At 39.9% G+C, this 26,813-nt stretch overlaps 1 protein-coding gene across 1 annotated transcript in view; it reads left to right on the plus strand.

Moving 5' to 3' along the window:
- The first annotated feature begins 2,455 nt into the window (after positions 1 to 2,455).
- Positions 2,456 to 26,813, plus strand: part of ENPEP (glutamyl aminopeptidase) — a 51,253-nt gene continuing 26,895 nt past the window's right edge. The window contains exons 1-7 of the mRNA XM_034772809.1: positions 2,456 to 3,315; positions 11,187 to 11,328; positions 14,134 to 14,265; positions 19,449 to 19,569; positions 22,043 to 22,197; positions 22,844 to 22,957; positions 25,150 to 25,284. Of these exons, the coding sequence (XP_034628700.1) occupies positions 2,699 to 3,315; positions 11,187 to 11,328; positions 14,134 to 14,265; positions 19,449 to 19,569; positions 22,043 to 22,197; positions 22,844 to 22,957; positions 25,150 to 25,284 (1,416 nt within the window). The 5' untranslated portion in view covers positions 2,456 to 2,698. The remainder of the gene's footprint in view (positions 3,316 to 11,186; positions 11,329 to 14,133; positions 14,266 to 19,448; positions 19,570 to 22,042; positions 22,198 to 22,843; positions 22,958 to 25,149; positions 25,285 to 26,813) is intronic.

The following is a 26,813-nucleotide window of genomic DNA, read 5'->3' on the forward strand; positions in this document are numbered from 1 at the left end:
CAGAGGTCGCCCTGTAATACCCCTCTCTGCCTCAGACTGATGGAGAGGCCTCTGGTTATTTGTCGCTGACTAGCTCAGCAGTCTAGCTGCCTCCTGGTGCCATCTCCTGCTATTTCTAGCATAGATTTTCCCCTCAGATGTCAACAAGGCACAAAGCTTATTTTTGGTATGGGAGGGATGGGCCTGCCCAGAAGCCCTAAATCCCACCATCAAAAAAATTTACACCCATATTGGGCCATAACACCACCTGACACTCACTTTTCAGTAAAGAGATTATCAGTGACATAGCAGTGCTCAAGCATAATTGAGTGTAACAGCTTTACTGCATTTGCTTTATAGAAAATAATGATCTATGCTATGTGCCATGTTAATAAATAGGTCATTGCTCGTTTGTTTGTTTTTATGGTGTTTGCTGCTGCTGTTGTTTTCAAGACTTAGCACAAATATCATTTTTTTGGAACCATCTCACCCAGATATGCTTTCCCCTCATCCCTCACCCTTCCCTGTAAAGGTACAAATACTCATACTTTCACTTCCCATAGAGAAATATGCAAATCTTCTCATAATTACAATAACTAATCCTCTCTGTTACATCTTCAATAAGTTCAACTAATAGCACTTTTTATCTTGAAATAAAAAAACCTCAGAGTGGGCTGAAATCATAACACCTTTTTTTGGCTAAAGAAGCAAAGAAAAAGCGAGACACATTTAATCTCTCACTTTATAAGTGTTTAACAAGCCACTCTGTTTCAAGGCATCTTATTTTATATCTGCTCTTTCTTCTTGTATCTTTAAACCAGAGCAAAAAAGAGAAAGTAAACTGTAAATGTTAAGACCATGATGATCTGCAATGTTGGCCCCTATAACCAGAGCTTATTCTCTGACCAAGTTCATTCAAAGGCACTGTTTTCCCAAATCGTGTCTAATTTTGATCAAGAGACAGAAAAGAAAAGAATAAAAGAAAATGAGACATAATGTGAAACAGATTCCAGTTGTACACTTAATTATTACATTGGTTTCATTCTTTTAGAGCCGTCTGAAAACATCTGAGTAAGATAACTTGGAGCTCTCCAACACACAAACCTTCTCTTTCTTTGGCTTCTGTTTGAAATCTTTGATTTGGACACAATATATTAAGTTACATCAACACTAGCCAGTTTTGTTGATCTTGTGGCTAGGAATCTCACACAAGCTTGTGTCTGAGTGGAGGTTGGTGACATTTGAAAGCGAGTAGACAAAAGTGACTTGTAAAGCTGTGGTCAGAGTCATCTCTAAATAGGGTGTGGAAAGATTACCCCAGAAGAACCCCTTGCACAGCACTGTGTGTATATCTTTTGGAGCATGTAACAACTGCATTTAGGCCTGAGGATTAGCCATCCAGGTGAAATTGTATCCAATTCTCTTAAAAAACACTGAAGTGTATCCAATATAACAAGCAAGAGTTAAGCCATACAACTCCTCATCAATTTAAACAGGAGTCATGAAGCCAAACTAGTGCACCTTATTCTGAATACAAACCCTGTCATGCTGAAATAAGTAAACACAGGGGACACAAGTTCTGCCTCTGGAGCAAGTGAAAAACAGGAGAGTCACAGCAGCTGAAAACTGAATGCTTCTCTTCCACCCTTTAAATTCCCCCACTATGACCATAAAACAAATTGGAGATTTCGGTGTTCAGTTCTAATTTACTTTGATAGATTATACATTGAGCCTGAAACTGGAATCCTTACTCACAGAAGTAGACCTTACTCTCAAAAGTTGCCCTTGCAGGATCAGGTTCTACTTGATTCATGTTACCTGATGTTTAGTTATGGAAATGAAGGTTGTCTAGTGTCTAAATCATATTGGGAGCCACATTTTTAGAAGTTTCTCAAAAGGCTCATACAACACAAAACACTAATTGCATTGGCTAAGGAAGTAAATACATCCCTGACTACCTGTTCCTATGTGCAGTTCTAAAAGATCTCTTGGAAAATTGGTCCTGTATGTGTGAAAAGAGCAACATTTTAAGGCTTGAAACAAAAGTGAAGCTATATAATTTTATTGCCAATTCTTCTGCCTATAACCACATGGAGTTGTACGGTAAAACAATGACTCTATAAATGAGGGGAAACAACTGACTGAAACGACAAAGATTTTTTTAAAACCTTGGAAATTTTATTGCACAAAAACTTTGGTGGAAGTTCAAGGAAATCATTGGTTGTCAAAACAAACAACAACAGTATTAAAAATAAGAGGTAGTGGCAAAAGTTGAGGCTTCCTAGCAGTTACACCACTATCTGTGAACTTTCTGAAAGCTGCTGACAGAGCTTTGGCATATGATCATCTCCTAACTGCTGATTAACATAGTGCTGTTTTATATTTAACTCAGAGCAGAGCAGGAGGAGTAGAGGGTGGGGCTGAACTGCTTATAAGGAGAGTAGAGTAGTAACAGTGTTCTTCTGTGTCCATTTCCTCTGTCTTTCTTCACAGCTGCACTCCTCTGGATCAACCACTTTTCCTCTGGTTCAGATGAATGCTATCTTTAATTAATTGAGTACATAGTGGAAGGAGAGGTGGCAGAGACAAAAAGGCTGTAACTACACCATTACAATACAAACCGAATCTGCTGGGCTTACTAAAAACAAGCAGTGCGGAGGTGCTTAATAAGCCTTTTTAAGGTTAATGTTTATCTTTGAAAGAAGACAGTGGAGCAAAGATGCAGGGAATGGATTTTGAGGATAAGAAGTCCAAGAGGTATTGCATGAAGAAAAAGCATGTGGCCATCATCTGTGCAGTAGTGGCTGCAGTGGGTTTAGCTGTGGGACTTGGTGTTGGATTAAGCAGACCTGAGCCTTGCCAATCTTCCGGAGGCACAGAACAGCCAGCAACCACTACTCCTGGGACAGTGGAGACACGCCACTGCCCTCCCAAAAATGATGCAGATGGAGAATGGACAGATTTCAGGCTACCCACTTACATTAACCCAGAACACTATGAGCTGGAAGTGAAGCCTCTGATGGATGCAGATATCTACACAGGGACAGTCAACATCTCCATCAAGTTGGGGAAACCTACCAAGTACTTGTGGCTTCACCTCCGAGAGACCAAGATCACAGAGCTGCCCATGCTCTGGAAATCCTCAGGGCAGCAGATTGCACTGATCGAATGTTTTGAATATGAACAACACGAATATGTGGTGATGGAGGCAAAAGAGATGCTCTCTGCTACTACTGCAAATGAAAACTATATACTAAACCTGAAGTTCCAAGGCTGGCTGAATGGCTCCCTCGTTGGATTTTATAGAACCACCTACACTGAGAATGGAGTGACCAAGTAAACCCATTTTTTTAAATTTTGACTTGCACATCTATTTCTACTTGCTCAGACCTGCTCTCTCCCTCTCTCGCCTTCTCTCTGTCACCAAGTTGCGTACATTTCTGGGCTCTCTTTTAATTTTCCTGCTTCCCTCAGGAAGGTACAGCATTAAGAATGCCAAAGCAGTCTCTGGGCGGCTGCTTACAAGGAAATGTGAGTTGGAGTTTTTATTCTGAAAAACATTTTGGATCTCTCTTGGCCACAGTCTATCCCCGATCTTTGCAAACTCGCATCTGGGAGTTGTATGCGGGGACTGAGTCCTATCTGTTGCTTTGTACGTGTAGTCTGGTACATAACATGGAGCTCTGTACGTTGTTTTCTATCATTCCCCAAAGTAAGAACCGTTCAGTGAAATGCCAACTAACTAGCATTGTGGCAGCTTTCTTGACATAACCGCTTTGATGTTGTAAGCAAAAGGAATGTCAGAATCAGAGCTGCACTTTTCCTTCCCCAGCTGGTTTAAATTACACGTGGGCAGGTTTGAAATTTGGACGATATCTGTGATTTGACATATTTCTGCTCCAGCTCATCCCTTGTAATCAGATCAATGATTATTAAAATGTTGCAAAGGTTTAACCCCAATTAAAGAACCCAAATGTATGTGCTTTTGATGGCTCAATTAACCCTTTCCCTGCCTCAGATCTCCACTACTTCAAAGGCAGGGTTTGAAAAATCTGCTAGCCAGTGCAAAGTGGCAAACTTTCCCTGGTGAGGAGGAGGGGCACTAAATGTGTTAGGAGAGGGGCACTAAAACCATCACTTTTTGCTACATTTATGATTTAAAGGTGACATTTCCAGCCCTGATACTTAGAATGTAACCTGGAATCTGCAGACAGGCTATTGGAATACCTCCTAGCTTTCCTGAATAGCAGCACAGTGAAATTAACAACTCTAGTTAGTTTTCATTGTTGCTATTTAGAACCCTGTGGTGCAACAAGCAAGAGTTATGTCAGCTTCATTCTGCTGCTGACTGGTAATACCATGAGCAAAAGGCAGGGACTGGCAAGGGAGGATGCAAGGGCAGAGAGAAGAGCAAAGGGCACCTGGGTCCCCTCCCCATATGTATAAAAATGAATTACAGCAGCAATTTGATCTAAGAGGAAGCCATATGGGGAGCATCTGAGCCCCCAATTGGCTCTTCAGCTCTATTCCCTCACTACCGTCCCTATGCAGCTCCTCTGTTATCAATCTAGATAAGATACTTATGGCCCTAGCATCTAACAGCCTCATAATCATTAACACATTTAGTCTCACAGCACCCCTGTAAAATAGGGAGTTGTTATTTCTAGTTCATTGAAGGAGGGAGAGAGAGGACTTGCCCAAGGTAACACAAGAAATCTGTCAGAGAATCAGGGACAGAACCCCAATTTCCTAAAGCCCAGTTCAGGGTCTTAACCACAAGCTTATCTTTCATCCCACCCCTCTGTCAGCCACCAGGCCTCAGTTTCAGAAGTAGGAGGGAAAGGTGGAACAGCAGCTCAAACAGCAGGAGGCATCCTATCTTCATAGCAAGTGTGTGTGGCAAATGGTGGGAAGGGGATGTGTGTGTGTGTGTATGGATATTAGAGACCAAAAAACTCTGTTAAAAGGACATTATGAAGGTTGCAAAGTCAAACACTAACATATTGGGAACCTTAATTCTGGCCCTTGTTTGTATACACTATGATACAGTCTTTAATTACAGCACTGCATACTATTTTTCCACAGGACCACTGCCTCATTCAGTAGGCAGTGGGGATGGTGCTCAATTAATGAGCAATTATTCATTATTTTGTCGTCTTCTCATCATTCCAGGTGTTGCTCTAGGCCTTATTTATTGGACACTATTCAAACCCTGCTCTGGAGATGGAATTATTAAATTTCCCCCTGGCACTCATCACTATTGTATCCATGTGCTTCACAAACATTAATGATTTTACCTTCACAACACCCCTATAAACAAAGGGATGTTGCTATTCTCGTTTTATGAGATGGGGAACTGAAGCACAGAGAAATTAAGGTCAAATGTACCCACTACTTTGAGGTGATACCAGTATCTGATTTTTTGCAGTGTATGTAGCATTACATTGCATTTTATATATTTAAGCACAGCTCCCAGTGACCTCAGCTGCAGCTGGGAGTTCTCAGCACTTCTGCAAATTAGATACCAGGATTTCAAGTGAAGAACCATTATTGACCACCTGTGAAAAGTTTGGTTTAACTGATTTTCCTAGCATGACCAGGAACTCTGTGGAAGAGGAAGGGGTACATTCCAGTTCTCTAGGTAGGACAGCATGCCTTAACCACGAGACCGTACATTCTCTTCCTACAATCTCCCTGCCTCTATCATTACACACCTTCCAACATCGGCAATAAATCAGGCAGGGATCCTACAGACAGGTCTCCTTCATTACACAACCCTGATTCATTCAGATCTGTTCTGCCTCATTCAGTACACCGAGGTCCTCTGGAAAAAATAGTTTCTGACCATGTAATTTAAGACGATCATAATGCATATAAACAAGACTTCTGAATTAAGGTTGCACAGGCAATCTTAATTCTGGCATTTCCTAACTTTTGAGTACTTGACTTTGCAACCTTAATAATATTTCTTTAATGTAGCTTTGTGTGTGTAATCTCCTACGTTTTCAAAAAAGCAAACTGAAAAGCAAGTAAACAGAAATTCCAACATGTGGAATTATATTGACACTCACATGGTTCATCAGCAGGGTTGGAAGCTTTAGATCCACCACAGAGATGTCTGCCACAGACTTACAGAACAACTGATAACAGTAGTAGATTGTCCTCCTTTATGTGGATTGGCACTAGAGGGGGATGAGAGAGACATTTTACCAGTGGTTTTCACAGATATTTGCTGATAGCAGAGGAATGGTGAGGCTCAGGGATCTTGGGTTTCATTCCAGGCTCTGGAGGGGAACGTGCTCAAGTGGACAAACCGTCTTTTGTTTCTCTCTCACTAGCTGGATTTCTTCTGTCCTGTCCTCTTCAATTTGTCCCTGTCCCAGTGCTGTCTGTCCCTCTCTCCATGGCCCCTTGTACAAATCTCATTCTCCTCACCTATTCAGTCCCAGTCTCCTTGCCAAGCCAGTCCTAGTTTCTCTTTGCACTCCTGTCAAGGCTGTATCCCCACTTTGAACTTTAGGGTACAAATGTAGGGGCCTGCATGAAAACTTCTAAGCTTACCTACCAGCTTAGCTCTGGTCCCGCTGCCACCATTCCCAATGGATTCCCTCCCTGGGAAGCCTTGAGAAACCTTTCACCAATTCCCTGGTGAATACAGATCCAAATCCCTTGGATTTTAAAACAAGGAGAAATTAACCATCCCCCCTCCTTCCTTCCACCAACTCCTGGTGAATACAGATCCAACCCCCTTGGATCTAAAACAAGGAGAAATTAACCATTCCCCTCCTTCCTCCCACCAACTCCTGTTGAATATGGATCCAACCCCCTTGGATCTAAAACAAGGAGAAATTAACCATTCCCCTCCTTCCTCCCACCAACTCCTGTGAATCAAGATCCAAACCCCTTAGATCTTAAAACAAGGAAAAATCAATCAGGTTCTTAAAAAGAAGGCTTTTAATTAAAGAAAAAGGTAAAAATCATCTCTGTAAAATCAGTATGGAAATTAACCTTACAGGGTAATCAAACTTAAAGAGCTCAGAGGACTCCCCTCTAGTCTTAGGTTCAAAGTACAGCAAACAAAGATAAACACTCTAGTAAAAGGTACATTTACAAGTTGAGAAAACAAAGGAAAACTAACACGCCTTGCCTGGCTATTTACTTACAAGTTTGAAATAGGAGAGACTTGGTTAGAAAGATGTGAAGAACCTGGATTGATGTCTGGTCCCTTTCAGTCCCGAGAGAGAACACACGCCCAAAACAAAGAACACAAACAAAAGCCTTCCCCCCCCCCCCACCAAGATTTGAAAGTATCTTGTCCCCTTATTGGTCCTTTAGGTTAGATGCCAGCCAGGTTACCTGAGCTTCTTAACCCTTTACAGGGAAAAGGATTTTGGAGTCTCTGGCCAGGAGGGATTTTCTAGTACGTACACAGGACAGCTGTTACCCTTCCCTTTATAGTTATGACAATTCCCCATCCCAGTCTCTCCATCTCCACTCCCAGTCTTCCTCATAACATGCACAGTCCCAGTCTCCTCACCCAACAATTCCCCATTTCCCCCTTCTGGTTCCTCATCTAATCTGTTTTTCTCCCTCCACTTTCTCCATCCCCATTAGCTCTCAGTCCCAGTCTCCCTTCCTGGGCTCCTAGTTCAAGCTCTGTGTCCCTCCACTCATATCTCCCTTTCTCCTTGCCCCAATCGTCCCCCCCACATCCTGGTTTCTAGTCAGATCTGCCTTCCCTCACCCTTTCTCCCACCAGCTTCACCAAATTCTAACAAGCCACTATGGAACATATGCAAACTGCGATATTTCAAAGGCTTATGAACTTGACCAAATTTGGGCAGATTTTCATGGGCATAGCACAGTCCTGACACAAAGGCCTTGCACCCCCTACCAAAATGTCAAATGCCTCCTCCAGAGCATGCAGGCACTAAAGATTCACGAAGGAAAAAGCACCAGAATTGTTTAACATGGGCAAACAACTTATTTTCCACTTGCCTTGTTCTGAGAAGCAAGCAACTGAACTATTTTGACTGAAATTTTTCAGTAAACGTCACCCTGACGTAGATGCCTGGTGTGGGAGATTTTAGCCCAAATGACAAAAGTTTGGCAATGTTAGAAGCAAGTGAAAACAGGTCTTATCATGGGAAGAATTGAGCAGCATTAACAATAGGCAGTGTTATCAGCCCAGCCTATATTATGAGAGTGGGGCGGGGACCTGGGGGAGTGGGGCGGGGACTGAGCCAGCTGGCAATTAGCTTTCCTCTTGAACAGCCTCAGAAGCTGTGGGACCTGGCTGCTGATGGAGAAGAGGAAGAATGGCAGGGAGGAGGAGGTGGAGTGGAAAAAGCCCGTTAGAGAGCTGTTTCTGCCAGGGCAAAGGATTGCTTAAGCATTGCTGCGGCCCCTTTTCTTTATACACTGGGCACGGGTCCAGACTTCACTGTCCCTTGGATCTACCTCTGGTTTTATACATTCACCAGAGGACAACGTTAGGTCACAAAGGAAGGATGAGTCCGTGGTTTGAGGACTAGCCTGGGACTTGGGAAACCGGGGTTTAATGCTCTTCTTTGTCACGGACTTCCACTATGACACTGAACAATCAGCTTCTCTGCGCTTCATCTGTAAAATGGGGATAATAGCGCTTTCCTACCTCACAGGGTTGTGGTGAGGATAAATACAATAAACAGAATGTGAGGTGCTCTGATGTGAGAATAACGAGACCTATAAAAGTGCCAAATAAGCATCAGCCTAGAGTGTGACAGAATTTTTTAATCCTCAGCTGCCATCAAGAGATGTGAAATAACTCCAGTTTCTTTTCTTCTGGTATTACTGAGGATACAGATGGGCAAGGCAGCTGTGTCTTGGCTTTGCATAACTAAAATCTGGTTCAGATCTGAGTTCCCTTTTATTCAAACCTCTGAAGTGAAGCATTGTGTGGGTGTGGAGGGGGGCTCAAATGGTGCTAGTTTGGGCACATCTCCAGCTGATAAGGAAGCTGGTATTCCTGGTTTTGTTGGTTGCACAGATGTGAAATAGTTTTCCATTCTCTCCTTGAATTTTCTCTATTTAAAAGGAAGCCAAGGCAGTTGTGGCAGGCAGAAAACACATTTTGCCATGACTGTGTATCCTTATTAAAGTGCCAAAATTTCCCTGGGAAAGTGATGAATCTATGTTTGCAAAAAAATGTATGAAAATCCATTACTTAACGGAGGGAGACAAATCTCTCTCTCTCTCTCTCTCTAATGAAAATCTGTATATGCTTGGCAAAAAATGGTAATTTATCATCGCTCTAAATGTAGCAATGTTTTATTTTGGGAACAACAGCTGCATGTGGTCACAGACAGATCTCCTCTTAATATTCCTGGTATATTTACAACTTTGTCACTTCTGGTTCATGTTTTAAAAACCTAGAGATCAACAGAAATTGCAGGGGCAGAATCCACCTTATACAAAAGGGAGGGTTTTTATCTTAAAACCAAGTTATACAATATTTCATTTTTTCTTTAATTACCACTTGTCTGCACAGGAGCATGTCCTGGTCTAGAGGTCTCTGAATCAACCCCCATGAATTGTGGCATTGGGGAATTGCATCACTGGTGTTTCTGCCCACCACAAATGCATGAGGATATATGGTTTATCACCTTATAAATCAGTGAAAAGGTTCTTGTGTTATCAGTCTTTAGGAACATGGATAGAAAAGTGTCCAAAACATACAGCAATTTTTTAAAGCAACTGCTGTAAAACGATGCCCAAGGGATTGAAGTTAACTTGGTTGTGAAATATCTCCCAAACCCTACAAAGAGGAGAATGGGACAAAACTTACAAAGCAAAAGAAACTCCATTAGGTCTAAGCTATTTTGAGAGGTTTAGATAAGGTGATGTTCATTACACTTCTTCCTCCAAGACCATGAATTCAAGGCATTTGAGTGAGTGTCCAAATGAAGATGAATAGTAAAAGTCGAGATGTATTACTTCCTCAGACTTCTACATGAACCTTGCTGCTACTATAGGTTCTTAATGACCAGTTTAAGATTTAACCATCACAGGGAAAAGCGAAAGGTAACAGAAACATTGAAAAATTGGCTGTCAAGTGAACTTGTGATGGTGATAAAGATCTATAATTTATTATGAGTATTTTAATTACTTTTTGGGGAAAGAACAATCAAAAAATCCACACCTTACCTTAATGTAGCTTGAGCAGAAATGCTGTCCGAAAATGCACCGCATTCCAAATTAATTGAAGAGATATCGGAGATGCGTTCCCCCATCAATCAGAACAGAGAGCATGCTCCATCCCTGAACAGCATGCTGATAGGGGAAAACTTGATTTCATGTAGGAGGATGTTTCATAAAAGCCTTGGCAACATTTTCTAAATGATCCTATTTTGCAACAATTCCCTTAGTCATTTCTATCTAAGTGAGCCCACTTCACCTCCAAGCTAAAACACGCAAACGCACTTGCACTGATTTGTCATTAAGTGTTCTACCCTATTTCAAACATTTCATGTCAGTGCACAATTCATTACTGGAGTCAGTAAAGTTTAGCAGCACTGGCAGGCAGATGTACAGGGTAACCTCTAAGTGATAAATGCCTATAACAAGAAAGTACTGTGCAGGCAGCTTCAGTATTTTGTGGGGGTAGAGTTAAGCCATCACTCAGAAGCTTTTGAAGATGTCTTTCCAAGAGAAGCTCAGGTCCCGATCCTGTAATGAGCTCCAGGAAGACCCAATCAGTGGCACTTCCTATGGGCAGAGCAGTCCATTCATTCAGAGCTCATCGCTAGATCAGGGCTTTAGTTTCCTTTTAGTTGATGACATTACTAATATTTACTAATATGAAGTCAATGGGATTACTCACATCGGTAGGATGAGCAGGATTTCCCCTTACTATGGGAGGAACTGCTTGTATTTTACTTTTCCTGCTCTTAAAAAAATATTTAAGCACATCCTCCATTTGTGATCAGCAGTTTTACTTGTTTTTTGTTAAAACACCTACTGGTCATGACTTCTAGAAGCCTAAGTATATTTGAGGGTTATAAATATTTAAGTTGTATCTTTATAAAAAGACCACTGACAATAAAACTTTTGCGGTTCTACTACAGTTTGCAGTACTAACAAACAATTATGTTCATACATGGAAATAACAAAAAATGGCTATCATGAAGGCTTAGGACAATGCAACAAGCTTTTTGTTTATTTTAAAGGAGCATAGCAGCTACTGATCATGAGCCAACAGATGCACGGAAGTCGTTTCCTTGCTTTGATGAGCCCAACAAAAAGGCAACTTACACCATATCAATCATCCATAAAGAACCATTCAAAGCACTCGCAAACATGCCCGTAGAGGTATGTATTTCACAAATGTACTACTTAAGTAGAATGATTCTGTAAAACAAATGTAAGAGTAATTCAAATCTGAACACCCTTGAGTGTTAACAGATCATTTGTTATCTCAGAAGCTATACAGCTTAAGGTTAAATAAGATTTATATAAAATAAGACTGGTTGTTTCGTTATCATTCCTAGTTGTGTATTACTGGCCACCAAGGCTCAACAGTAGAACATAACACAGCAATGCCAATCCCAATGCAGGAGAGAATCACATTTTCTCATTAGCTGCCTATCCCTGGGCGTCCACATGCACAGATATTGTAGACTTGTCTCCCCTACTGGATATATATAAATGATACACAATGGTGTTGTAGCCGTGTTGGTACCAGGATATTCAAGACACAAAGTGGGAAGAGTAATATTTTATTGGACCAACTGCTGTTGATGTGAGAGAAAGCTTTCGACCTTACACAGAGCTGACAAAGAGCTACAGAGGGATCTCCCAGAAGTGGTGACTGGGCAACAAAATGGCAGATGAAATTCATAGAATATCAGGGTTGGAAGGGACCTCAGGAGGTCATCTAGTCCAACCCCCTGATCAAAGCAGGACCAAATTCAGGGTTGATATGTGCAAAGTAACACACATATGTAATGATGGGTTCTAAATTAGCTATTATCACTCAAGAAAAATCTTGGCGTCGCCATGGATAGTTCTCAGAAAACTTCTACTCAGTCTGCAGCAGCAGTCAAAAAGGCTAACAGAATGTTAAGAACTATTAGGAAAGGGACAGAAATTAAGACAGAAAATATCATAATGCCACTATATAAATCCCTGGTGCACCCACACTTTGAATACTGTGTCCAGTTCTGGTAGCCCCATCTCAAAAAGGATATAGTGGAACTGGAAAAGATTCATAGAAGGGCAACAAAGATGAGCAAGCGTTTGGACTACTTCTATGTGAGGAGAGATTAAAAGGATTAGGACTGTTCATCTGAGAAAAGAGACAACTAAGTGGAGATATGATAGCAGTCTATAAAATCATGAATGATGTGGAAAAAGTGAATAGAGACTGTTATTTACTCTTTCCCACAATACAAAAACCAGAGTTCACCTGATAAAATTAATAGGTGGCAGATTTTATACAAACAAGAGGAAGTATTTTTTCATACACACACAACTAACCTGTGGAATTCTGTTGCCATAGGATGTTTTGATGGTCAAAAGTATAACTGGGTTCAGAAAAGAACTAGATAAGTTCATGGAGGATAGGTCCCCAGAATGGACAGGGACATAACCGCATGTTTTGGGGTGACCCTAAACTTCTGACTACCAGAAGCCATGAGTGGAAGATATGGAGTAATCCACCCCTAAATGCCCTGTTCTTTACACTCTCCCTGAAACTCTGGTATGGTCAACTGTCAGACACAGGCAACTGGGCAAAATGGACCATGGTCTGACCCAGTATGGTATCTCTTGTGTTTTTATATGCTAAAAATACACCTTTTTTTCCTCTGAGTGTAGACATGGCTTAGAAACTTACTGATGTTTTTCATAGACTACTTCATTTTTGTAGGAAATGCTGATGGAGTTTCTAGAAGCAATTTGAGTAAGTTGAAAGTAGAAGCACAGTTAACATATTTTGGAAAGATGTTCAAAGCATAAAAAGACTGAATGGAAGGTTCTACAAAAGGATTTGACTGTTTTGCATGAAACAATTATTTTGCACGAAATTGTGTGAAATTTACTTTTGAAAGAACAGGGAAATGCTGATTTCATTTGAATGTTTCTTTGAGATTAGGGGGTATTCAGTATTAAAAACTCAAAGGGATATTGGGGACAGGAGATATCAGAACAGAGCTGTTTGAATAATGGGAAAAAACAGATTTGTGACTATATAAATAATTTACTTTAATTTGTTTCACTCTTGCTTGTGGTATCAAAACATCTGTTATTCATGTAAAGGCTGCTATTCACAAACATTGCAGAAGTTTATTGTATTTCTACTATAGGTATAGTATCTATTATTTGCCATTGCCTTTTTTACTTGTATAGAGTCTCATCCAACCAGGGATATATATATTACACACACACACACACACACACACACACACACACACACACACACCACATGACCAGTAACAAATAATGAACAGTTGAAGCATTTTGTCCAAACTATTCAGCAAATGTTTAAGAATACCAAGTACATTTGCTAAAATCAGGACTGGTTTGCAATGGATTAACAAGCCAAAAATCTGGCCAGCTCTAAGAACAAAAGGGTGTCTGAACAACCACTTGCAAAGCAAACCCACCAAGCTTTACAGCATTAATTACTACTGAAACTGGATTGGATTCAGTGGGCTAAATTCTGCCCTCAGTTACATCTGTACTACCTCACTAGCTTCAGGAAAGTTGCACAGGTTTAAAGGAGGGCATAATTCAGCCCAATCTTTAATTTCTCCATTTTGGTTTTGTGGAGCCATTTCAAGAAGGCTAGCTAGAAAATACATTAAACGGAACTCAAGCATATTGAAAAGCTCATCTTAGCAAGAGTATATAAGCATAGACATGCATGGTTTGATTTCTTAATGCAAACAGCTAGAAATAAGAAAACTCATTCTTAGTGCATAAAAACAAAGCCCCATCATATGCATTCCACCTTTAAGAAAAAAAATCACTTTGCATGTTCCCATCCCATGAGCTGTGTAAAGCCAGAGAGACAATTAGTCATTCCTATAGCTCTAGTTTATATCTGAATATTTTACTCTTTTATGCATATGTTTGCAGTTTCACAAGGTAAGAATTATTTTTCTCCTTCTTCAGCAAACGGTTCAAGTGGGTGATGGCTGGAACAGGACAACTTTTCAGAAATCTGTCCCAATGAGCACATATTTGGTGTGCTTTGCTGTGCACCAGTTTAAATGGATAGAAAGAAAGTCTGCCAGTGGAATTCCTGTAAGTCCAATTTTCATTTTGAACATATTCCAGATGCAAGTTTTAAAAAACATAAATCAGCTTTTCATATTGTATTGCTTAATCTTCCCATTCTTATGGCCTGTGTTCTGCAGGAAGTCAAACTAGATGATCAAAATAGTCCCTTGTGGCCTTAAAAGCTGTGAATCTATGTGGACTTCATGTCTCTCTTGCTTATTAATCAACAACATTGAAAAACTTGAGTCATAGCAATGCACTGTTATATAAAAATGCATAGTGTACAGTTATTAATTACATTACAGTAGTGCCTATATGCGCCAATCAGAGTAGGAATGATGCAGACACATGTTAAAAAGAGACAGTCCCTGCCATGAAGGGCTGAAACCTCAGGTCCTTTGAACTGAGTATGTTTGGATTTGAATCCACAAATCTGAACTGGCTCCTATAATTTTGGTTGCAGATTGTATCCAAAGGAGTAAAGAGTTTATTTTCCAATTCTGATTTGGATTCAGCCAAAACTCTTATAAGAATCTACTCGTGAGATTTTTACTATTCAAAATCTTGTGGGACGAGTTCACAAGATTTTACCAGAGTTGTTGAATCTGATGTGAAACCCCAGCCATGATTTAGCCTTTCACTCAACCTCCTTATTCAGCCTGAACTTAATCTGGAATGTTCTACCCCTGTTAACTAGTTATTTGTCCAAGTTTTTCAATGAGAGACAGAAAAATTCTTCCAGTGTGGTGCTGTTGCTAGATCCCTTTTTTCTCTTCTAAGAATCAGACAACACACTTTTGCAGTAAAGATGTTTTAACCATTTGCTCGGGCTAATTTATTGCTGTTCTAGAGAAAATATTGTCTAATGACTAGGAATCCAGATTTCTGGATTATATTCCCAACACTGCCATTGACTCAGTATGTGACCTTCTGTGGGTAAACCAGTACTTTGCCTCAAGTATCCCAATCTGCAAATCAATCCCTTCCTACGTTATAGGGTTTTCACAAAAATCCCAGAGGTCTCACTTCACTTCTTAGCAAAGATCTAATAGCACAGTGCTGTGCTGAGGTCTCCTTGCTCTAAAACTTTATGTATTTGTACATCTTTGTGCATGCACTACATTTGTCTAAATATGTGACCAGGGTACATTTTGCAATGTGATGCAGTATCCTTGATTTTTTTTAAATTTGTGTTTGTTTGTTTAGTTGCAAATCTAAGTCATAAACTGTGACTCCAAACCTTTAGAGCAAGGTGCTACTGTAGTTCTCAGATAGGCTGCTCCACTTGTTTTCAGTGTCAGGACTATGTTTATCTAGCCTAGACACACACTCTCTAGAGCTTAATCATCTACATGATCAGAATTTGCATGGGTCTTTTGCAAAATTTATTCAGGGAAAAAGAAATAGAATGCTGCAACCGCACACGACATCATTGTTTTGTATATACAAAAGCTCTCCCATTCTACGTTCAGCTACCACACTCTAGGCTGTGAGTTAGGGATTGACCTTTGTTATTTCAAAAGGGAATATTAAAGCAAAGTTATAGTATGACTGTAGCTTTTGTGAATAAAAGTGAATATCTATAAGTTACAAATACATACATACCTCACTCTTATATAGCACTTTAAAGTGTGTGTATGGGGGGAGGGGATGTTAATACCAGAACAGAGTTTGCATGAAGAATCCCCATCTAGTTTGGGCTATAGTTCTTACACATTTTATTTACGTTAGTCAATAAAAATGCCTAAAGATTTGGCTACACTAGAAAGTTTTGCTGCTTAGATGTAGCTAAAGCAGCAGCACCCCCTTAATGTGGATGCAATTATACTGGTAAAAAAAAGTGCTAATACCAGTATAGCTTATTTCAGTTCTGAAGCAGAATAAATTATACAAATGTAATGCACCTTTTTACTAATATCATTTTGTCCACCCTAGACCTTTCACCAGTATAACTATTTCAGTTAGGAACATCCCTAACCAAATGCTGGTAAAACTTTGAAATGTAGACCAGGCCTTACCATAGTGATCAGCACTGCTAGTCAATCAATGGGACAAATCAACTGACAAATAATTTATTCAAAAGAAAATGCCAGTGCTCACTGGATTAATTATTGGCAATAAATCATTTGACCAGCTCTACTAACTACATAGCAGCATAAGATAGTGAGGCTCTGTAACACAATATATTACTTTTTAGCAAAACAAAACAATACAATTACACAGAAGTCTCACAATATACAATAAAAGCTCTTAAAACTCTTTTGGGATCCCTTCTGAGTTGTTGATCTGGCAGAGATAAGGGTGGAAGAGATAATGAATGAAATGCCTGCAGCTTTAAATGATCATAAGAAATCGATTACTACTCCACATCAGATGTTAAATCTATGTTTTGAGTTTCATAAAGGGAGATTACACAAATCAAACGTAAAAGTAGGTTCTGACGGGTGCAAGAGATTTTCGAGTATGGATCAGCTAGGGAAATGAAGCACACTAAACTGAGTAAAGAGATTACTGAAGGGAAAGTTACAGACAGTAATTGCAAACCAACCCTCGTGAAAATCCCATGATCTTGATGAAAACCCAATTAAATTTTAGAAGCGGTTTTTTTTTCCCCTTTCAGTTATCTTCCTCACCACTTTTTCTTGAAGAAAGCTTAATTTCTTTGTACTGAAGCCTATCAACTGCCAACCACGGCTCCTCACCACAGGCCGACTCCTTTGTCCAGTTCAAAGCCTAGACTCAGTCAGGATTTTTTTCAAAGGAACGTTTTTTCCATCAGACGATTCAGATTCATCGAAAGTGAACATTTTTGTGGACACCTATTATTTTTGACTAAACTTTCATCTGGAAGGTTTCTTGGATCCAGGATGGAATTTATGGTATGTGTGTGAGAGTGCAAAAAAGAGTGAGGTGCAGACACTAGAATAACCAATAAGCCCAATGGTCAGGGCACGCCCCTGGGATATGGAAGACCCAGGTTCAAATCCCTGCCTGATTCAGAGCAGGAATTTGAAGCTAGGTTTTCCACATCCCAGGTGAGTGTCCTCACTACTGGACTACTGCCTATTCTAGATTCTCTCTCTCTTTTACTTTTGACCACAAATTTCATCCTGGACCTGAGAAACCTTCCAGACGAAAGCTTTGTCAGCCCAAAATACTTTTATCAGAAAAGTTTTGATTTTGACAAATTGGCATTTTCTGAAGAAAATTGTTTCACCAAAAAAGCCCATCCAGCTCTAATTGTACATTTTTGAAGGAAAAGGTCTTTGGTCTCTTAAGCCTGGGGGATATTCCATTGCTAAATAGTAATACAAAATTAATTACCAGGTGGCAGCAGCAGTTCCTGATCACAGATAGTGGAGGCATGAAAAATCAGCACTTGACATATCACTTTTCTCCTCTTCATTAAAAAAATGTAATTATAGATTTAAAATGTGCATGCATACACCTTAATATCCAAACATATTTCACAGTTAATTGACTAGTCTGTAGTTTGCAGGTTATAATAAACAAATCCAAGTAAGAAATATCACAGAACATGCATATTAACTCATAAAACCCAAGAGCCTATCCTCCTCATACCAGCTTTGGAATTTTCTATTAAAATATCACTCTCACAAGCCAAGCTCTAAGCACGATACTTTGCAGATGGCTTAGCAGCTATCACGCATGCCTATTCCTACTTTACTCCACTGCCAGTCTATTTTTATAATATTAATGTCAACAGTCAGAGTTTAGTCTGCAGCCCTTCTATTAAAGGCAGTTTCCTACACTTACATGAACCATGAAAAGTTGAGAAACTGTCCTGCCAGTGCAGAACAGGAATGCTAAGGGTAACCAGAGCTGGGAAGGAAAGTGAAGGAAACATACGGCAGAGCACACTTCACTATTGCTTCAAAAAGGAACAATATCTATCCACTAAATGAAACATACATATAGAGAGACCAACAACTGTGTGATGTCCTTCCCTTTAAAAGTTCAGGGGACTCTATACTCTCCTCCCTCCCACCCTCACCATCCCCAAGTGCAAAGCTTTTGCTGCCAGAACAATAAAGTGACCACAGCAAAGAGTGTATGTCTATCAGTTCCCTCTGCATCTGTCAGTCTGTCTCCGTCTCCTTCTCTGTTGGCTCCAGAAGTATAACCATTTGACCATACCCTGCTGGGCCCAGGATGTGCCAGCTCCTTGATCCAATGCCCTGAAATGCTAGGTTGCAATCCTGCACTGGTAGGTCTGTGTGGGGAAGGGGTTCCCTACCTCCTCTTCCCTGTACAGTGCACTTCTGTAGCAGAGAGTTGTAACAAAAGTAGGTACACAATTGTATTCCACAAGGAAACTCTAAGATACCAAACAACTAGAGGGGAAAAAACACCCTTTTTTCCCAGCTGGTTTTCTTTGTATGTTTATATGGTCAGTTGCGCGGTTTTGTTGGTAGCGGGTTGCAGCCCTTCCTGTCTCATGCACTAGTCTTAGGAGAGCATGCATACCTATTGTTTCTTAGAGGGTGTCTATCAGTAACAGTGGCAAAGCTTAAGAGTGTTAATTTGGGGAAGCTATCCCTTCAAAAAACTGAAAAGCATAGCTGGTCTTCCAACAAATAAGTTTCCTAAATCTATTCACATTTAATGTGGTGGCTTCCACTAATTACTGGGAAATGAGGTCAAAGGTCAAATCATAATTAACTTAAGTGAGGATCAAAAGTCCAGATAGAGTTTGTTGAAAGCAGAGGAACAGACAAATGTAGCAAAATATAGATTAGTAAACTATAGCCTAGGTTTGTCCCTTAGTGTTACTTTTTACTTATACAGTGTAACACCATAGATGCGAATGGTACCTTACAAAACAAATAAAGACAGAATTCCCACCCAAAGAGCTTGTAATCTAAGATTGGACAAAAAAAGGAAATGATAGAGTGAGAGTGGCTGGGAGGAATGAAGAAAATAAGCTCATAATGTTTCATGGATGAATAGTGCACAGATTTGGGGCGGTTACACATGGATTTAATCTATGTATATCTATATATAAAGTTGACATTTCATAAGCCTCATCATATAAGTGGTTTAGACAAAGGTCTTAGTGTTAGGTTTAATCTTCCAGAGAAGAAAAAAAAGTCAACCATATTATCCTTCTCTTTGCTAAATATAATTTGATTTGTTTTGTCCAACTGGGATCTGCTCTAATTGTATTTCTCCACTTTGTTTTACAGCTCAGGATATATGCACAGCCAGAGCAAATACAGACAGCAGAATATGCAGCAAATGTTACTAAAGTTGTATTTGACTACTTTGAACAGTATTTCGATATGAACTACTCTCTTCCAAAATTAGGTGATTACTACCATTTATATTCTTCATTCTCTTAATTTACTATCACAGTTTTGTTTTCTGCTCTGAGTCATTGTTATTTCATGGGAGAGTGAAAATATAGAAATTTTGCTGCTAGCAATCTGCTGAGATTAAGACTTTATAGTTCAAGACGCTCTCGTATGTCAAGATGGGAGGCTCAGACCCAATTAGGACATTCTCCTCCCTTCATTCTGGCAGCTTGAATCCAAACACTGGCACTAAACACTGCTATTTTAGAGTGTCCAATTTTAAATAACGAGAAATGTTGGTGACATCAACAGAGAAACAATATGGGCTAAATACAGCCAGATGCAGCTTGAGATAAACTGGTTCAGCTCCCAAGGAAACTTCTCGACCAGAGTTACTGGTGACATAAATGGTGCAAGTCATGTGACTTGCTCCAATTTCTGTGCACCCATTTCCACCATGGTGGAGTTTGGATCCACGACCATAATTTATTTTCTATAGATCGGTTGAATGAAGATCCCAGATTCAAACAAAACCAACCTTGATGCTGAATCAAATTTTGCCTGTAGCCCTTATATTTTAAGGTCCCAGAGCAAAACATTAGATCTGAGCATCCCTAAATTTGGATGTTTGAAATCTGGATCTGATCTGTGAAATTTGAACTAATTGGGGGTACAATTAGAGCTGTGAAAAAGCTATAAAAGTATCCTCTGCTATAAAATCCAAAGGTATAGTTTGTTAAGGTTTATAAACTTAACTGAAAAGGATGGAAAATTTTTTTAAAGTTAAGGTAGCCAGAGGAATTTAAAAAAAAAAATCATGCTATGCGTTGTCTAATGGATTACCCATGTAAAGCAACTGACATGCTAAATTCCCTTTAAGTTTTGACCTTTCTCTTCTCCTCACCCCTGAATATCAACTGAGTCGCTATAAATGTCCATCTACACTACAAATTACAACCAAGTCAGGAGACCTAGCTACAACACAGTTGTCCCTTTACCTGGTTACAAGCTGGCTCCAATTTGTGGATCCATTTAAACTGGATCTTAACTATCTATAACCAAGCGCATGTTTCTGTAACATATCTGATGCCCAGTTAAAGAACATTGATAAGGTCCCATCTACATTGCAAAGTGGAACTCTGTCCCCTGAATTAATAATATTTGTAATGTAGACCAGCTTATAGATTTTATATTGTGCTCCTCAAAGTGTCAAGTTGTAGGAGACAAACATCTCAACTCTCCAGTTCAAAACCCAAAAGTCCATCTTTCCTTCATATCTTTATAATATTGTCCCTTCATTATTATAAATTGATTAAATCAAAAATAATGAATCAAAGAGGGTTTTAACAAAATGATTATTTTAAATAAATTAATTTACTATCACATCAAAGCTTCTGGCATCACTATTTTTCTTGTGTTCCTCATTTTGGATCTCTTGACAGACTGTATAATGTGTCCCGTAGACCTTGCCAAGTTGACAGCTATGCCCAGTGACCGAGCTGGCTAGAATAAACACCTGCAATTTGCAATTAGAGCTGTGTGTAAGGCTCTGTCCAAGTTTGAAGCGATTTGTATTTTACCCTTACCCTCACCGAACAGAATGTATGGCCAATCATAGAATCATGGAAGATTAGAGTTGGAAGAGATCTCAGGAGGTCATCTAGTCCAACCCCCTGCTCAAAGCAGGACCAACCCCAACTAAATCATCTCAGCCAGGGCTTTGTCAAGCTAGGCCTTAAAAACCTCTAAGGATGGAGATTCCACTACCTCCCTAGGTAACCCATTCCAGTGCTTCACCACCCTCCTAGTGAAATAGTGTTTCCTAATATCCAACCTAGACCTCTCCCACTTCAACTTGAGACCATTGCTTCTTGTTCTGTCATCTGCGAGTCCATAATTCTCATTTTAACTTGTACTGATTATGGAACATGAAGAAGTGACTCCACAGATTGAATGAGAAGCAAATGTTGTTCACCATATGGGGGATTAACTTCAGTTAATAAGGCAGTAAATATTTGTTATTCAAGAGGGTGACAAACAATGACATGCCTCATTATGCTACAGACAGTTTCAGATGCTTTATTGCCTACAGCATATCCCTAGAAAATACTAATAATTTCTGGAGCCAAATTTAAGTGTTGGATCACATGTGTATTTCCATAAGTTTGAACAGCACTTTATCTGGGGACAGATCTTTGACTAGTGTAAACTGTCAGAGCTACATTAAAGTCAATGCAGCTATGACAATTTACATTCAATTGAGGATGTATCACGGAGCATCCTATACATAGGAACAGAGATACTGGGGTTCACTCTGTCATTGCAGTATGTAATACAGAAGACGACTGTCAAATGGTGAGCCACAAAACAAACTATTATCTTATGTTGTGAATAAGCAGATGGACGTCTTCCTACCTAAAAAGGAAATATCACTTAAGAATCTTAGAGAATACAATGTTTACCCAGCTGTCTTTTTTTCAATATAGATAAAATAGCTATTCCAGATTTTGGTACTGGTGCTATGGAAAACTGGGGTCTGATCACTTACAGAGAAACAAACCTACTTTACGATCCCAAAGAATCTGCTTCGTCCAACAAACAGAGAGTGGCAGCTGTGATTGCCCATGAGCTCGTTCACCAGGTAGATTTTATTAAATGTTTAATGTTTTTAAAGCACTAGAAGTGCACAGTATCCATACCTCATTTATGAAAATAATCAGCCATACATTTGGTTCCAGGTCTTCTAAGTATGTTTAAACCTCACTTTAAAATAAGTGCACAAAGGCAATTCTGCTGTTAGAGTTTTACAGTACTGGAATTATTGCAAATGGACTCTTCTCAGAAAATTAGATGCTTAGGACCAGGTTTTCAGCCAGCCTCTGAAAAATCTGCCTGCAACATCATCTCTCTCACATCCACCCACCCACATCATTTACATGTGCAGATATGTGATCTAAGCTTGCAAATGGATGCAACTAAACTCTGGAAGCTGCTTGAAAATTTGGTCCATATAAAGGTAAATCAAATCAAGAGGAAGAAACTAAAAATACTTCCAGTGGTATATGAATCAGTTCCAAATCACCGCTGTAATATGTAATTTCATAATACAAATGATTAATGTGAGTCATCATCTGAATTCCCATTAAAAACCTAGCTTTATGACAAATTCTTCTTCCTGGCAACAGGAAGAATGTAAACAAATGGAGGTACTGCATGAAGATTTGCAAAACTATAATATACACTTATCACTGTGGCTAACACTTCATATTTAATGCTTACAATTATAGTGGTTTGGAAACATTGTGACCATGGACTGGTGGGACGACTTGTGGCTAAATGAAGGATTTGCCAGTTACTTTGAGTTCCTGGGAGTAAATGCTGCAGAAACTAATTGGCAAATGGTAATTATTTCTACACTATGTTTTTTATTTTGGAATAGAATGAAAATAAGAATCATGTCACAGACACTGAAAACAAGGACACATAGTGGATACACATACACTTAATTATTGTGGCATGCAGATATATAGAGAAAGGAGATACCTGAACAAATTGACTTGTGTGGTTGTATACCACAGATCTCTATTGGTTGGACTGTGAAAGGACTTGCTGGGTTTCTAAATTGTCCTGCTAACTGGGTTTTGGTCTGAAACCAGTCTATAAGACTTGAAAAGTTCTGCTTACCTGAGGAGAGTAATGTTTTGATGAGTAAATTATTAGCTTATCATAGTAAAGAATCATAAGTGGATTCTGAGCCTGGTCATGGCGATTTTGCCAAGTGGCTATAAGTCCTATTCCTGAAAGATGGAGATGGAGAGTCTCCTTTTATTGATTCAGAAGAGCTGAAGAGTGTGTGTGTGGGGGAGTGGGATGGGGTGTTACAGAACCACAATCCAATCTGGAATGTGAATCCCTTTGAAGTCTGGTGGATTGGTAAATGCGAGTTTAGGATGAATTTATTCAGATCCAAAACTTTCTCTACAGCTTTGGTTCAGTGGGGGGAAAATCAGTTCTCCAGCTCCTGCAAGTGTTTTAAGCACTATGACATAGAACCATGCTCAGAGCAGGTCTAACCAAAATAATGCTTAAAACAGTAGTGACTGCAGGTGGCCTATCTATCCTAAAGCTCCCAACATTGCTAACAGTGAAGCTGAACTAATTAGTTTACTTTATGATTCTGCAAGTGTAACCCACACACCTCCTGGGTGTGGTGTTCTTCCCATCTAGTGGCACCGAGACCACGAGAGAGAGAGAGATATTAATGAGTTTGCTCTGCAGTCTTAGCGAACAGCCAGTTGGCTTTTAGCTCATGCGGTAGAGGCTCATGCACTACGCTCCAGAGGTCCCAGGTTCAATCTTGCCCGACGATGACAACTGGGGTCTGTTGGCGTTACAAGTATGTAACCCACATGCCTCCTGGGTGTGGTCTTCTGTCCCATCTAGTGGCACTGAGACCACTTAAAGAGAGATTAATGAGTTTGCTCTGCAGCCTTCGCTAACAGACTGTTGGCTTTTGGCTCATGCACGAAGCTCCAGAGGTCCCACGTTTGATCCTGCCCATCAATGACCAGGGTCTGTCAGCATTACACAAGAAAAGGAAAGCAGGTGCTTATTTTACACACTGGGGATTAATAACTGCTTGTATGAATTAGGTGATTTTGTTGTCTGCCAAAAACAGATGCCATGGCCCATATCTCCCAAATTAGTATGAGACTCTACCTACCATATGCATTCCTACTTTTATTTGTATATAGAGGGGGTGCTTTAGTTTGTTAAATTTTTATTACATGAAATCCTTTATAGCAAAATAAAGATCACTGGCCCATTTACTTTAGCAGTGACCAGAGCATATCTGATACTCTAAAGCAAAGCCAAAAAACAATATTCATTTGTGCAATGCTGAGCTGTACGTGGTGAGGGGTGGGGGATGGGGGGAAGAGATCCTTTCTTACCCTGGATTAATCTCCTTACAACCTGAAATATGAAATTCCATTACTCTTACTTTAACATACATAACTATATGTTATTATTGATCATGAAGTTATGTAGCCCCTTTTTAAATCTAGACACAGTATTTAACTAAGGCATAGAGCTGTATATCAGTGAATGGTATAACAGAAAGTTATGTAAAACTTTAGTCTCACTCATCTATTAATCAGGAATTAAATGAATATGGATCACAGGTTACTGGATCTGACAAAGGAAAAGAAAAAAAGAAACAGGGACAGTTCCTGAAGAAACCCTATGTACTCCTCAACCTGACTTCTATATAGCCATCTGTGTTATGTCTCAAAGCTGAAATTGGTAATAGTCTCCTTTTTTTTGCCTTGCTGAGCTTTTTGTGTTGTGAGACGCACATGTTCAAACAGGATTCTGTAAGAGGTAGTTTATCATAACAGAGGAAAAAGGTCCCCATCTTAGAAATACAGTGCTATTGCACAAGTCGTTCTGTAGAGGTGGTGAAATTTCATTCTGCATGCCTCTTCCATCCACATCCCCATATACCAAAGGCAGATCTGAAGCTTCCATTTAAAGTTATCAACTATGTTCTTTGAGTAAGAATTACAGTCCTGGTTTTGTTTCTGTTTACCAGCTTGATCAGGTGTTAATTGATGACGTGCTGCCTGTGATGAAGGACGACTCCTTGTTGTCTTCTCACCCTATTGTGGTCAGTGTGTCATCTCCAGCTGAAATAACGTCTGTATTTGATGGCATATCATACAGCAAGGTAGGAGAGGCCTCGCATTATAATCTTAACTATGACAAAGGGGGTTTAAGGAGGAGACAAAAAACAATGGAGATCACAGACAATCAGCCTGTGTCTGCATCAGCCTTTTTCTGAAAAGTTCCCCACCCTTGCTAACACCGTGACAGGTTTCAGAGGGGTAGCCATGTTAGTCTGTATCAGCAAAACCAATGAGGAGTCCTTGTGGAACCTTAGAGACTAACAAATTTATTTGGTCATAACCTTTTGTCATCTAAAACCCACTTCATCAGATGCATGGAGTGAAAAATACAATAAGCAGGTATAAATATACAGCACATGAAAAGATGAGAGTGCCTTACCAAGTGGGGGGGGTCAGTGCTAACGAGGCCAATTCAGTCATGGTGAATGTGGCCCATTCTCAATAGTTGACAAGAAGGTGAGAGTACCAGAGGGAAAATTATTTTTTTGTAGTGATCCAGCCACTCCCAGTCTTTATTCAAGCTTAATTTGATGGTGTCAAGTTTGCAAATTAATTCTGGTTCTGCAGTTTCTCGTTGGAGTCTGTTTTTTAAGTTGTTTTGTTGAAGAATGGCCACTTTTCAGTCTGTAATTGAGTGTCCAAGGAGATTGAAGTGCTCTCCTACTGGTTTTTGAATGTTACAATTCTTGATGTCTGATTTGTTTCCATTTATTCTTTTGCATAGAGTCTGTCTGGTTTGGCCAATGTACATGATAGAAGGGCATTGCTGGCACATGATAGCATATATCACATTGGTAGATGTGCAGGTGAACAAGCCCCTGATGGTGTGGCTGATGTGATTAGGTCCTATGATGGTGTCCCTTGAATAGATATGCGGACAGAGTTGGCAATGGGGTTTGTTGCAGGGATGGGTTCCTGGGTTAGTGTTTCTGTTGTGTGGTGTGTAGTTGCTGGTGAGTATTTGCTTCAGGTTGTGGGGCTGTCTGTAAGCAAGGACTGGCCTGTCTCCCAAGGTCTGTAGGAGAGCACTTTAATCTCTCTGGACACTCAATAACTGACTTAAAAGTGGCCATTCTTCAACAACATCAAAAGTCAAAAACAGATTTCAATGAGAAACTGCAGAACTGGAATTAATTTGCAAACTTGACACCATCAAATTAGGCCTGAATAAAGACTGGGAGTGACTGGGTCACCACAAAAAATAATTTTCCCTCTGTTGATTCTCACTCCTTCTTGTCAACTGTTGGGAATGGGCCACATCCACCCTAATTGAATTGGCCTCATTAGCACTGCCCCCCGCCTTGGTAAGGCAACTCCCATCTTTTCATGTGCCGTATATTTATACCTGCTTACTGTATTTTTCAGTCCATGCATCTGATGAAGTGGGTTATAGCCCATGAAAGCTTATGCCCAAATAAATTTGTTAGTCTCCAAGGTGCCACAAGGACTCCTCATTCTTACTAACACTATTTCAGGTTACAGCAACTGCGAGAACAATAGTTTAGCCAGGCCTCCAGGCAGACATCAGAGTTCTGACCACTGTGCCACCTAAATCTGCTCACAGCACATG

Source organism: Trachemys scripta, chromosome 5 (genome assembly GCF_013100865.1).
Source record: "Trachemys scripta elegans isolate TJP31775 chromosome 5, CAS_Tse_1.0, whole genome shotgun sequence".
NCBI lineage: Eukaryota > Metazoa > Chordata > Testudines > Emydidae > Trachemys > Trachemys scripta.